This window comes from Capricornis sumatraensis, chromosome 2, assembly GCF_032405125.1.
Source record: "Capricornis sumatraensis isolate serow.1 chromosome 2, serow.2, whole genome shotgun sequence".
NCBI classification, from domain to species: Eukaryota; Metazoa; Chordata; class Mammalia; order Artiodactyla; family Bovidae; genus Capricornis; species Capricornis sumatraensis.
The window spans coordinates 30,956,438-30,970,895 of NC_091070.1; the positions used below are offsets into that span (position 1 = coordinate 30,956,438).

The following is a 14,458-nucleotide window of genomic DNA, read 5'->3' on the forward strand; positions in this document are numbered from 1 at the left end:
TTTGTTGACTAATACCAAGTAAGAACCAATCACTGCATATTAAAGTAGTAGATTTTGAGAATCAACTTTCTAGTTGTCTGGGGTCTGTCTGCAACTTCTCTGGATGTGGCAGCTCATGCAGTCTGCTGCCAGAAACATACCGGTGCTGGGGGCTATGCTGGAGACAAGGAAAAACAACATGAGAGTGGTCTGAGGGAACTCTGAGGTCTTGAGGAGAAAGGATGCTGTGCCTGCACAGGCCCGGGGTGGGTGGTGGGTTAGGCAGGTGAGAAATGAAGCCAGGCTCCCCCTCACTCTCTACTGCTGTTTTGATTTATAGGTGCATCGGATGTCTCCAGGGCCATGGATCATACCTTTTCAACAGTGGCAAAGGATGGGGAAGGAGTGTGTTATACGTCTCTGATTTCTGACATCTATTACCCACCTCGGGAGGATGCTACATATTTCACTGGAATTCTTCAGAAAGAAAACGGCCACATCACTGCTTCAGAGAGCCCTGAGGAGTTGCGTCCCCCTGGATCCTCCTTACCAGATGTGCCTGGGACGGAGCCTCGTGGCTTATTTAGCTCTGATTCTGGAATAGAAATGACTCCGGCAGAGTCCGCTGAAGTGAACAAGATCTTGGCAGACCCCCTGGACCAGATGAAAGCAGAAGCCTATAAATACATTGACATAACTAGGCCAGAGGAGGTGAAATATCAGGAGCAATGCCACCCAGAGTTGGCAGAGGAAGACCTGGACTTCAAGAATAAGGACACCGAAATCTCACTGAGGTCTGAAGAGACCCGTGAGGCTGAGAAACCAATTCCTGTGGAGGGGAAAATCCTCAAGGACCATTCATTTGAGGAATCAACCTTTGCGCCATATGTAGACGATATCTCTGAAGAACAGCGCAGTGCCCCTCTGATCGCCGCCCCTGTCAAGATCACGCTGACTGAGATCGAGCCTTCTATTGAAACCGCTACCCCAGAGAAGACCCCCGAGAAGCAAGATATCTGCCTGAAACCGAGTCCTGACACAGTCCCCACGGTCACCGTCTCAGAGCCTGAAGATGACAGCCCAGGATCCGTCACTCCTCCATCTTCTGGAACAGGTGAGTGGAAATCTGGACTTTAAGGACTGAAGACTTGCATTCAAAAATACTTCCATCTCAATTTACCTGATTTAATTAACGTGTAACTGTTTCAATCGTGTGCCCATTGTACAATGGTTGACATCTGGGGTTTTTTTAAAAAGTCCTATCAGATTTGCTTTGTAAAATATTTCTTTCTTTATTTGAGGGGAGAAGTAAAAATGACACACTGGCGACATTAAAACTCTCCTGCAGTTCTGCTGTTCAGGGTAGAGAGGGAGGTGCTGCCAGGCTCTAGGGTAGCTGTTTTCCCTGCTCCCTGGGCATCTTAGCTGCTCTCTTCAGACCAATTGGACCACCTTGGACAGGGCATTTTGCATCCTTGGCTCCAGCTCCAAGTCTGTACAATGAAGGGTGATAGGGTGGACCTTAGGGTCTGGGGGGGATGGGCAGTGAGAGGAAACCTAAACAAAGGGTACTCCTCCCTTCCCCCTTCAATCTCAACACTGTCCTTTTCATCTTTTCAGTTGATTGAAGTTCTGCTTATGACTTCATTTTTTAATCCAACAATTCTATCTGGTTAGAAGTTTTAATAGTTCAGAATTCATTAGGCTGTGATATTTTTCAGCTTGAACCTTCTACTCTGAATCAAGGCAGAGTGTTGTTAGACCACATCAGTACATCTTCTCAAGCACAAAGGGGACCTCTCAGACCTGAGTGAAAGTCCAGAGTGGTAGCCAGAGTTTCCCCACCCCACCTCGTGCCACCCCTTCGCAGGAGGTGGGAGCGGGGCCTTTACGTCTCTTCTGCTCTTGAATGTTCGGGGGCATTAGGATGAAGACAGTGAGAGATCTTGAATCTCCCCCTACCTCAGTTGGCTGGAATTCTGACCCTACCCCACAGTAATTTACAAACCTCTTTTATTTACAAAAAGTAACCTTCAGAACCTCAGGTAAAAGAGCTTGTACTGAACTCTTAAAACAGATCTAAACCCTTCTGATTAAAGAGTGATTGCTCTAAATCCTGATGAAGCAGTCCGTCCAAGTGTTAGAACAGAGCGGGTATTTAGCGGAGGTCCCTCCTGTCTTGTTTCCCTAAAGCTTTTGGAATCCATTCCTCCCTTCCCCTGACCTTACCTCAGACTCATTCAACTGTAAACTCTTAAAAGCTTCACTGCACCCAGTTCCTGATTTTCAAATTCATTCATTTGCTCAACACACACTTTCTACACACTTTCTTTTAGTCAGGCACTCGAATAAGCACGGGTGATGTTGGAGTTGAAAAGCAAACAAAAATCAGTCTCTGCCTTCCAGTGGGACAGATGACCAGGGAAATAGTCCCATTCCAGTGTGACCTATCCCAGCTGACAACAGGAGGTAGGGACTCAACTGAGTCTCAAAGCCTCCTCATGATCCTTCTGGCCACGCAGGTAAAACCCTTCTGTTAATATTATCCCGTGACGTAAAGATACGGACACTCTGAAGATAACTACATTATCAGCTGTGTTTCAGAGCTCTCAGGTTGTTTGGTGATGAGTACAGAAGAACTTTGGCCAGTCTTTGGGAAGGGTGAAATGCCCCTGCTCCTTCAGGTCTATTTACATGGCCACATGCCTTACGTGAAAATTACAGTTTACGAAGCTGGTGAGAAAGACTTGATGTGTGCATGTGTGCATGTGAAGTCGCTTAAGTCGTGTCCACCTCTGTGCGACCCTATGGACTGTAGCCCACCAAGCTCCTCTGTCCATGGGATTCTCCAGGCAAGAATACTGGAGTGAGTTGCCATGCCCTCCTCCAGGGAATCTTCCCAACCCAGGGACTGAACCAGTGTCTGTTACATTCCCTGCAATGGCAGGTGGATTCATCACCACTGAACCACCTAGGAAGTCCAAGGACTTGATATAGGGTTCATTAATTATGAGGGATTTTTTCTCTTTGGTTGTCATGACTCAGGTTCTAGAGCATCTTGAAGAGAAGACAGAATCAGATGTGGCTCTCATGATCTTGGGGTTTTATGATCTGTTGGTGCCCGTTTGACAGCATGGGATAGGACAGTGGTTTTCTCTGCAGTTACTCCAAGTAAACATTCTAAGTAAGGTTTATTCCAGAGAGAGAAAGTCCCTTGTCCCATTACACAATTGTCTCTGATGGTCAGCTCCCCTCTCCACACACCCACTACACCATAAGCCCTGAGTCATAAGACGACACATAAGAATAAAATTAACAAAAATACAAGGAGTCCGCTTGTCTTTGAGGCTTTTCTTATTCTTTTTATCCCAAAGTGAAAGTGAAAGTCTCTCAGTCATGTCTGACTCTTTGCAACTCCCTGGACTATACAGTCCGTGGAATTCTCCAGGCCAGAATACTGGAGTGGGTAGCCTTTGCCTTCTCCAGGGGATCTTCCCACCCATGGGTTGAACCCAGGTCTCCCGCATTGCAGGCGGATTCTTTACCAGCTAAGCCAAGAGATTACCTTAACCCCCTTCTCATTTTGTGAGCCCCTGGTACTATGAGACCCTATGCCCATAGACACTGGAGGATTTGGGCTTCATTTCATCTCTTGGGTCTCGATTCTCTCTGCCATTTCCAGTGCTAACTGGTAAGACAAACACCAAGAATTACATATAATCCTACATAGAAACTGAGGAAAAGGCAATCATCCTAAACAAAAGGAATTTAGTTTATCACTGTTTAATGAATATGGAAATTGTCAACTACCTCTGGGGAATAATTCTAATTATGTGAATCATGAATCAGGAGAAGTTATAATTTAGAAAAGTTTTAGCTACAGACCCTAAATCTTAATCAAGGAGTCTAATATACTTTCTTCAATCCAATGCATTATTCCACTGTGCAGTTTTCTCCAATGTACTTAATTATTTTCATCATATTAAATAACATACCTGGAGGTATGGAGGTAAAAATTCTTACAACTCAAATATTGGAAGTGTCTTCTAACTAAAGATCAGTCATGGATACAAGCGAAATGTTTTAGGAAAATACAGTAAGTGCCCTGAGGCACCAGAACATTGATCTGCAGCATGCTATTTCTGACACACATACCTAGAAGTATATTATGGTGGTCATGGATGTTCTTTGAGGTGTTATCTTAAGAAAAGATAATCAACAGTCAAGAGGCTATGATAAAACCACCATGTCCCTTAAGAAGAAATAGCAATACAAAGTAAATCAATTCAAACTCTTTGAAAACTACTGTTGCTGTTTATTTCCTTGCATCAATGAGGTCTGTGATTCTCCTAGCCACTTTGCAAATTTATTCTTTTATTCAGAATGCTTATTGAGTGACTTCTATATGTCAGACATGTGCTAGACACCAGACACATTGCAGTAAACAAGGTGAATAAAGTCCCTGCCCTCATGGAGCTTACTGCTAGTGAGAGACATCAGTAAAAGGAAGCACATAAATAAACAGTGTAATTTCATGGAGTGTGAACACTAAACAGTGATAGAATGTTGGGTGTGAGAAGGTCAAGGATGGCCTCTGTGACCTGAGATCTGTAATCTATGATCTGAAAGAAAAGGATTAACAGGGACCCAAGGTTTAGAGGTCAACTAATGCACAGGCCTCAAGGCTCAATAGAGCCTTGGGAACTGAAAGATGATACAAAGGAGCAAGGGAGAAGTATGAGACATAACAGAATTGGAGAAGTAGACAGGGCCTAGAGCATTCAAGGCTTCACATGCAAGAGCAAAAAATTTGAATTTTGTTCCAAATGCATTGGGAACCCATTGGATAATTTTAATCTGGGAAAGAATGCCATTCATTCATTGTTTCACTTAACAAACATGTAATGACCATTTACTCCATGTCAAGTATTGTTTAATAGCTGCTGTGGATATAGTGGTGAAACATGAGATTCCTCCATGTATGGAGTTTGCATTTTAATTGACAAGACTTACATACAAATAGGGCTTCCCTGGTGGCTCAGAGGTTAAAGCGTCTGCTTGCAATGCGGAAGACCTGGGTTCATACAAATAAATAAATGGTGTACTATCAGGTTGTTATAATGGTTATGAAGAATGACAAAGCAAGGTAGAGTGTAAGAGAGTGATGGGGGCAGTCATGAGGAAATGCTTTTCCTTGCCAGTGGTTTTCGGCAGAGACCTGAGTAGGGTGAAGGAACAAGCCATGTAGACACAAGGAAGAGGTGCCAGGCTGAGCTGGCAGCCAGTGCAGAGGCCCAGAGAACGTTCTGAGTGTTCTAGAAGCAGCTGGAAAGTCAGTGTGGCCACAGTGGGGCGAAGGAAGGGAAGAGTGGCAGGATCAGATTTGTGTTTGTAAAAGATCCTTCTGGATGACAAGTGGAGAATGAGCTAGGAACAAAGTGAATGTCACCACTGCTCATGGTTGGACACTGGCATCTGTGACTTGATAGACTGGCCCATATTCACCTTTCTTTTTTTTCCCTTCTAAATTAAAGCATCGTAATTAGTAGCAGCAGGAAACATATCTTCCCATGCTGGATGGTTCTAACTTTCACAGTTTCTATATTCTATTTAATCATCAATGACTCTCTAGCTTTGCTGTGTCATTATTGTGCTGTGCTAATTTGTGTCTGGCCCATATTCACTTTCCTTTTTTCCTTCTGAATGAAAGCATCATAGGTGGCTCAGATGATAAAGTGTCTTGCTTACAATGTGGGAGACCTGGGTTCAATCCCTGGGTCGGGAAGATCCTCTGGAGAAGGAAATGGCAACCCACTCCAGTACTCTTGCCTGGAAAATCCCATAGACAGAGGAGCGTGGTGGGCTACCGTCCACGGGGTCGCAAAGAGTCGGACACGACTGAGCGACTTCACTTTAAATTAGCAGCAGCAGCAAACATACCTTCCTGTGCTAGGTGGTTCTAACCTTCAGTTTCTATATTCTGTTTAATTATCAATGACTCTCTAGCTTTGCTGTGTCAGTCCTGTGCTGTGCTAAGTTGTGTCTGACTTTTTCCAATCCAATGGGCTATAGCCCGCCAGGCTCCTCTGTCCATGGGATTCTCCAGGCAAGAATACTGGAGTGGGTTGCCATGACCTCCTCTAGGGAACTTCCCTGACCCAAGGATCGAACCCACATCTCTTAAATCTCTGTGTGTAGCAGGCAGTTTTTTACTACTAGTGCCACCTGGGAAGCCCAGTGTCAGTCTTGACATAAACCCATAAGTTTTTAACAAGGGTAGGAAAACCTCTGTTTTGTTCTAAAATTTCCCCTGATTTCTCCTAGCACTTTGTTAAACTTTTAGTTCACTTTTAGAATGGAGGGTAATGTCTACAATATCTACTGAGTCCCATTTCACTCATAAGAAGATGATTTTTTTTGAAAGTAGTACTTTTACTTGCCCAACATGAAACTTACCAGACCTTTTCCTCCCACACTCCACTGGTACCATCCTTGTGTGTTAGTGACTCAGTTGTGTCCAAATCTTTGCGACCCCATGGGCTGTAGCCCTGCCAGGCTCATCTGTTCGTGGAATTCTCCAGGTAAGAATCCTGGAGTGGGTAGCCATTCCCCTCTCCAGGGAATCTTCCTGACCCAGGGATCAAACCTGGGTCTCCTGCATTGCAGGCAAATTCTTTACTGTCTGAGCCATTAGGGAAGCCCCTACCATTGTTACCTTTGAGTAAATAAACCAACATCCTCAAGCCTTATTTTCTGAATGCTCTAACATAGTGGTTTTCAGCTGGAGATAGGGTTGCCAGATAAAAACATCAATATTTCCTAGGACATCAAACAGTCCTAGTTAACTAAGTATCCTGTATCTTTACTTGCTAAATCTGTCAACCCTAACTGGATGTGATCTTTAGAATCACCTTTGGAGTTACAAAATGCTGATGCCTGGGCCCCATCAAGACTTAACTTCTACTAAGTCAAAGTTTCTGAGCGCAGTTTTGAGCCACACACCACATGTAAGAATTAAAGATTTTAAAATTAAAAAAAAAAAAAAAATCAGTGAGGAGAAGGAAGGGAAGAGCGGCGGGATCAGATTTATGTTTACACAACTCAGAAACAGTTTCCACTGTTCTGAGACTTCCCCAGCCGTCCAGTAGTTAAAAATCTGCCTTCCAATTCAGAGGACGTGTGTTCAATCCCTAGTCTGGGAACTAAGATCCTACATGCCATGAGGCCACTAAGCCCATACACTCTACTGCTGAGCCTGGATGCTGCTGCTAAGACCCGATGCAGTCAAATAAATTAATCAATTAAAAAAACATAAACAAAGCAAGACCAAAGGACCAAAAGTCACCCTTAGAAAAAAAAAGAACCATTGTTTTAATGATTTGAGGTCATTCTCACATGAGCTCTGTTTGTTGAGTACATCCTGTGTGCCAGGCACTGTACCTGGTACTGGGGATATGATATGGGTTGTTTCACTTTTTTGACTGTTACAGATAATGCTGTTATGAACACAGGGTATAAGTTTTTGTGTGGACATAGGTTTTCAGTTCTCTACTTATGAGTGGAATTTCTGATTTAAATGGAAACTCTAAATAGTTGAGGAACTGCCAGACTAGTTTCCAAAGCAACTGGATCATTTCACATTCACACCAGCAGTGTCTGAGTGTTCCGGTTTCTCCAGATCCTTTTCAATACTTAACTATGCTCTGGCTTTTTGATTCTAGGAATCCTAGTGGGTACGAAGTGGTAACTCATTGGTTTAGATTTCACTTCTCTGGTAAATTATGATGTTGAGCATATTTCCGTATGCTTTTCTGTCATGTGTAAATACTCCTTGGAGAAATGTCTATTCAAATTATTTGCCTATTTTTAACTGGCTTGTCTTTTTATAATTGAATTGTAATAATTTTTATTTTTATTTTTTATTATTTTTTATTTTATTATTAAATTGTTTATTCTCCTGCAAGGCTGTTACTTCACTGTATAAAAATAGCACCAGCAAACACAGTATATTGCAAAATTAAGATAGTAATATTCTTCATTGGACACTATACAACTAACAAACTTTTCTCCACTGGCAGTTATTTCTAGTGGGAAGATAATTTTGACCCAAATCCAAGGATAGCTGTAAGCAAGTTACAGTGTCATAAGGTTTAAGATAACCATGTTATCCTTGAATTACATAATTTTTGTAATTAGTTTTACCAGAGATAATTTCAGGAATTCTGAATATTATAACTGGAGCCTAGCCTGAAAATCACAGGATGCTGTGGAAAAGACGCACAGTGTTTATCTGAAGTCATTAGAAAGTTAAGCGGTATTTTCTTCAGGAAACATTGTTACAAGTTGTTTCTTTTGCTATAAGTTGCTTTTTAAATATCTATCCACCACTAATTTAAGACAACTATGCTGGATTAAGTTGTTTCAAAGTAGTTTATTTAGGGGTTCCATTTTCACTCCTCAATAGATTTTATGTATTTCTCATATGCTTCTAAACTCATTAGTTCATGTAGCTCTGAAGGGTTACTGAACGTCATCTTGATCAGCCAGCCATCTTCATACCAAGACTTGTTGGCAAGTCCTGGATTTTCTGCTAGAGCTTTATTAATTTCAGTTACATCTCCTGATAGAGGAGAGTAGAGTTCACTAGCAGCTTTCACACTTTCCAAAGCACCAAACTCCTCGTTTGTTCAACTTTGTCCCAACTTCAGGCAGACTACAGTAAACAACATCTCCCATAGCTTCCTGTGCAAAATTGCTGATTCCCACTGTTCGAACACCATTTTCTGTTGTTACCCATTCGTGTTTTTCTGTGAATTTCCGCACCGACAGCAGAGCAGGGCCGGTGCGCAGCGCCTGGACGGCACCCGCTCGCAGTCCCCAGGGCCGCATGGAGCAGGGCGCGCTGGGTGCCGAGATGGCGCGCAGGCTGCCGACCGCGGCCGCACGCTCCGCACCACGCGCAGCGCCATGTTCGCACCGGTGCCTGAATTGTAATAATTTTTAATAGATTCTAGATATAAGTCCCGTATAAGGTATATGATTTGTAACCCATTCTAGGGATTGTCTTTCTACTTTCTTGATGTTTTCCTCTAAAGCACAAAAATGTCTAATATTGATGAATTCCAATTTGTATATTTTTATTTTGTTGCTTGTGGTTTTGATGTCATGTCTAAGAATCCACTATCTAATCGAAGGTCATGAAGATTCACTTCTAGGTTTTCTTCTAAAGTTTCTGATTTTAGTTCTTACACTTAGACTGAATCCATGTAGAGTTAATTTTTAATATGACATGAGGTAGGGGTTCAGCTTCATTCTTTTGCATGTGGTTATCTAGCTCATTTATCCTCTTCTCATTTTCTGAAATATAATTTGTCCTATCTTAGACCCACCCACTTTTTGAACAGATGTGGCCTGATATAGTGAGAGATGCATGAACCATAAAGACTTGAGTTCAAATTTAAGCCAAGTCATTTCTAACAATGTGGCTGTATCATTCAGGGCCCTACAGGAAACAAAAGTGACACACTCAAAAGTTGTAACTGAAGAGGGTTAAAAGAAATGGCTATTTACAAATGTAAAGACATTTAAAGACAGTTAAAAAAAAAAACCAACAAAAAATGGTAAAGCACCCAAGGACTGGCAACATTAAGGATCTGTTAGTACCCTGGACCCAAAGCAGGAAGGGGAAGGAACAGCATTCCCAAAGCCTGGAGCTTCAGAAACAGCAAGAGGTATAAATACCCCAACATTTGCCTCCTTCCACCTCTTCTGTGATTGCTATTGGCTGAAAACAACCAGAAATCAGGGAGGAAGGAACTCCAAGTAATACCTTCTATGTAGGTCAGCCTCTCAGAACAGAGAACAGGGCAGAGAAAGATGGGAATAAGTCCAAGGAGGCAAAGATAGAAAAACCAGTACAGTGATCTTGGACAAGTCACTTTACCTATTGCCACTAGACTCTAAGCCCCATGTATGAAGTGCCTGTAACCCAGCAAATGCTCAACAAGTGGAGCTGTGATGCTGCTGCTAGTGATAGTGCTCTGGAGGTACAGGCTGTTCCTTCATTCACACTGGCCTCTACTTCCTATCTTCCTCCTCCTTCTTCTACCCTATCATTGCAAATTAATGTAACTTTTACACTTTTATGCTGTTTGAAATCACATGTGCACAACTTACTAAGGAACTAACTTCTATAAAAATAGAGTTAAGGATCATGCAGTACATCTTTTTACACATAAACTGTGCTTGAGATAATGAGGTTCTTGTTTTAAGTTACTGAAAAAAAAAACAACAACATAAATCATATCACTTCTCTACTCAGAATCCTCCAGTGGCTTCTCATTTCACTCAGAATAAAAGCCTGATGAGATCCTACATGATGACCCCACTTCCCTGAATGCATTTTACCTCTTTTCCTATTTACCTATTTTCCTACCCCCTTACTCACTTTGCCCCAGACATGACTGCCTCCTTTTGATACCTAGATCATTGCAGCTCCCACCTCCAGACCTTTGTACTGTCTGTTCCCTCTGCTTGGCATGCTTTTCCTCTGGGTATCTTCATGAATCACTTGCTCACCTTCTCAAGTGTTGAATATAGATAACCTTCTCAATGAAACCTATCTTGACTACCCTATTTAATATGACAAACTCATCCCCGTCCTGTCACAGTCCTCCTGATCCCTTTACTCTACTTTTTTTCCGTAGCACTTAACATCTTCTAACACACTATGTACTTTTTTACTACATGCATTATTTGTGTATTGTATTCTTCTCCCACTAGAATATAAGCAGAGATTTTGATTCCTGTTTCATTCACTAATACATCCTAAGTGCCTATAAGGGAGCCTAACACATAGAAGGCTGTTGATAAATAATAGATGAATGAATGATACATGGATAAAGGATAAAATCATTTTAGCTTTTAGAGAATCAGACAAAGCTAAACTCTTTTATCCACTGGGGTTCACCCATAGTCCTAAAGTGACAAATTACTTAGCCATTGATAGTCTACCCTTTACCCTCCCAGTGACCTCAAAGCTTTGGAGAAATGACAAGAAGTTTTTGCTTACAAAAGGGCCGGAAATCTCTGTCTAGGATATTCTGACATAAGGCCCTGTTGTATTGGCAAGGGGAAAACGAAGCTCTTGAAAACTGTTGTTATGGCCATCCCAAGTAATTTCAGCTAAGAGAGAAATATCAGTAAGATTGCCCATGAGGTTTGGGAGCCATCTGAATATACATCAGACAGAAGGCAGGCACTTACCCAAAGGATGTGACTATTGGGTTTTGTTCTCAAGAGGAGGTGAAGAGATGAAAAAAGAATGACAGTGGACTCTACCATTAGAAGCCCTGCGGGATTGTGCAGTATGGTGGTCTGCACAGCCTGCTTAGTGGAACTGGCAAAAAATTATTCCTTATATTGCTCCACTTTGTTACACTTTTCACTAAAACAGAATAAATGTGTTGATTCTTATGGAAAATGTGAGGGTTGGAAAGCATGTTGTACATAAGGATCCAAATTAGCTTTCTTTGTCTTACTGAAGCAGGGAACATGGACAGGAGTTCATGGACAAGGAGCTATTACAGATTTGTTGACACTGGTGGGCCAAATTAGAGAGTTATATATATCAGATTGGGGCATCCCAGGTGGTGCTAGTGGCAAAGAACAGGCCTACCAACTGCAGGAGACATAAGAGATGTGGGCTTGATCCCTGGGTCGGGAAGATCCCCGAAGGAGGGCCTGGCAACCCACTGCAGTATTCTTGCCTGGAGAATCCCATGGACAGAGGAGCCTGGCAGGTAGGTGACAGTCCATAGGGTCGCAAAGACTGGACACGACTGAAGCGACTTAGCAAACAAGCATACATTGGATTATCTGGTAAAATCTGTGATACTGGAAAACTTCCCTGAGAGGCGGATTAGAAATTAAAACCATGACTTCTAGAATCTGTGCCATATTGAAACAGAAAAATCAGCCAGGTGCTACTGCTAAGAAATTGCTGCGTTATATTTAAAAATAGCTAAATTAAGATATAGGTATATGAAACACTGATTAATTGGGCCATAACAGTAATTAGCCTTTTAGTTCAGGTGGCCTTTCTAGCATAGCCCTGGAAACAGACTATTTTGGGGGCTAATAAGATATGTGTTTTTTAAGCAAGGAGAAAATATCTCCCCTAATGGAGTTTTGTTTTATTTCTTCTCTCCCTGTCCATCTGTCTGTCCTTTTGTGTGCTTTTTGGGCGCTTCTTCGCTCTGTGGGACAACAGAACCATCTGCCGCAGAATCCCAGGGGAAATGCGGCATCTCCGAGGATGAGCTGATCACTGCCATTAAGGAAGCAAAGGGGTTATCCTACGAGACAACGGAGAGCCCACGGCCAGCGGGCCAGAGGGCCGAGAGGCCCGAGGCCAAGGCCAGGTCTGGGCTGCCCACCATCCCCAGTCCCCTGGACCACGAGGCCAGCAGCGCGGAGTCGGGGGACTCGGAGATCGAGCTGGTGTCCGAGGACCCGCTGGCCGCTGAGGATGCGCTGCCCTCGGGTTACGTGACCTTTGGTCACGTGGGCGGCCCGCCGCCGTCGCCGGCCTCGCCGTCGATCCAGTACAGCCTCCTGAGAGAGGAGCGTGAGGCCGAGCTGGACAGCGAGCTCATCATCGAGTCGTGCGACGCCTCCTCCGCCTCAGAGGAGAGCCCCAAACGGGAGCAGGACTCACCGCCGATGAAGCCAGGTGTCCTAGACGCCATCCGGGAGGAGCCGCGCGCCCGGGCCGAGGAGCGCACCCCCAGCCGGCGGGGCCTGGCAGAGCAGGAGCCCTTCCTCACTTTCCCCTCGGCTGCCCCGAGAGCCAGCCCGGAGCTGCCCTCCGGAGACCCTGCCCCCGCCTCCGAGGGGCCCACCGCGCCACAGACACCCGTGGAAGCAGCGAGTTCCGACCAAAGCTCCCAGGCCACGAAGGCCCTTGGGCTTCGGGGCCCTGGCGTCATGCCCCCTCTGCTGTTTATCAATAAGCAAAAAGGTAAAGTGACAGCGTTCTTGATTCAAGTAGGTTGTCTGCTTACAGTTCTCCCCCTGGGGGCGCCGAGATACTCAACGGAGGGGCGTTGGTCTGGCTCAGCCCTGTAGTCAGGTCCTGATTGGTCAAACAGTTTGCCAAGAACAATTCCAAAGAGGGTGGGGAGAAGAGAGGATTCCGATTCTTAGCTGGGACTTCCATGGCAAAACCATGTGCTGTGAGCTACGCCTGGCTGGCTGAACCCTAGCATCTCCAATAATAAACAGTTTTGTGGACACTCCAGGATCTCCTGAATGAGTGAATGTGTCCCCCCTTTCCTTCCAGAACTGGATTTCCTCACTTGGGATGGGATGGCGTTTGTTATTGCCTGAGGCTCATTTCCGGCTTCCCACTCCCTCAGTGATGGAGTGGACTTACAGTCCCTCTAGGTGCTGAAACCCACCATTAGCACTTCCATTTTGCCAACCAAACGTGCTTCTTAAACGGACCAAGAGGATCTCAGTGCCATCCTTTCTCTTACCAAAAACAAAGCAACCACAACAAGAGAGTTTCTCTTGTCCCTCGGTGAGACCTAAGGTGACTAATTTTGAAGTCAGTTTTTACTTAGAATGATTTTAATCTGGCCATTATATTTTCCCTATGAGAGATCTTAAGTTGAATGAAGTCTTCAAATTCAGAAAAAATGGAAGTCATTGCTTTGTCTTTTGGGCTTTCTTACCCCCAAGTCATCCTCCACACTGGGTTGCAGCTGTGTCATGGAATTCAGGAAGGGAATTAAAGTCAGGTGAACAGTAATAAATTAGGCATTGCACAGTCTAGTTAATGGGGCTACACTGAAGGTATACAATCTCTCTCCAGATCCTGGGGAGAACTTGAAAACAAACCCTAAAAGCACAGCTCTGTTCAAGGTCCCCTTTCCCCCGACTCCTCTGCTTTGTGTGTGTGTGTGGTGTTTTTTTAGAAGTATTTTTCTTTTTAGGGATAAATGATTCTGAGGGTAACACCCTCCTTCCTGTTTATATGCTAACTTCAATGTTAGTAGCAATTAAAGTGCCTCATATAAAAATAGAGGGCAAAATCTTTCTCATTATAGATTGGAAGCTCGCTTCTAAATTCTTTCAAATGAACACATTGCAAAGGGGGAAACAGGAGGAATGTAATGAAAAGATAACCCTGCTTCGTGGTTACTGGTGGCCTAGACACGTGGCATCACGTGGGGGCTGACATAATTGACTCCTGATATCCCAAATAACTCATCCCTGAGAGTTTAAAGTATATTTAGTGTGTGCAATAGGGAGGCTCTTCTGTGACAGACTTAGCAGTGGAAATGTGTATTTGTTGCATGAATATTAGAACTAATTTGGATTCTTTTGCCACCACTCTGACTGTGGTGGGACAGGGCCCTGCAGCTTTCAGGGAGCTTGAAGCAGGAGCGCTTGAGTCATTCAGAGTATGGGTTCA

General features: G+C 43.8%; 1 protein-coding gene and 1 pseudogene across 2 annotated transcripts in view; one reads left to right on the plus strand and one right to left on the minus strand.

Annotated features, from left to right (window-relative positions):
• Positions 1 to 14,458, plus strand: part of RTN1 (reticulon 1) — a 246,899-nt gene that overhangs the window by 122,595 nt on the left and 109,846 nt on the right. The window contains exons 2-3 of one of the 2 annotated variants that reach the window (XM_068963643.1): positions 320 to 1,093; positions 12,251 to 13,000. The exons of the other annotated variant lie outside the window; for it this stretch is intronic. Coding sequence (XP_068819744.1) covers positions 320 to 1,093; positions 12,251 to 13,000 — 1,524 coding nt within the window. The remainder of the gene's footprint in view (positions 1 to 319; positions 1,094 to 12,250; positions 13,001 to 14,458) is intronic. 2 annotated transcript variants of the gene reach the window in all.
• Positions 8,430 to 8,948, minus strand: LOC138072636 (glycine cleavage system H protein, mitochondrial pseudogene; annotated as a pseudogene).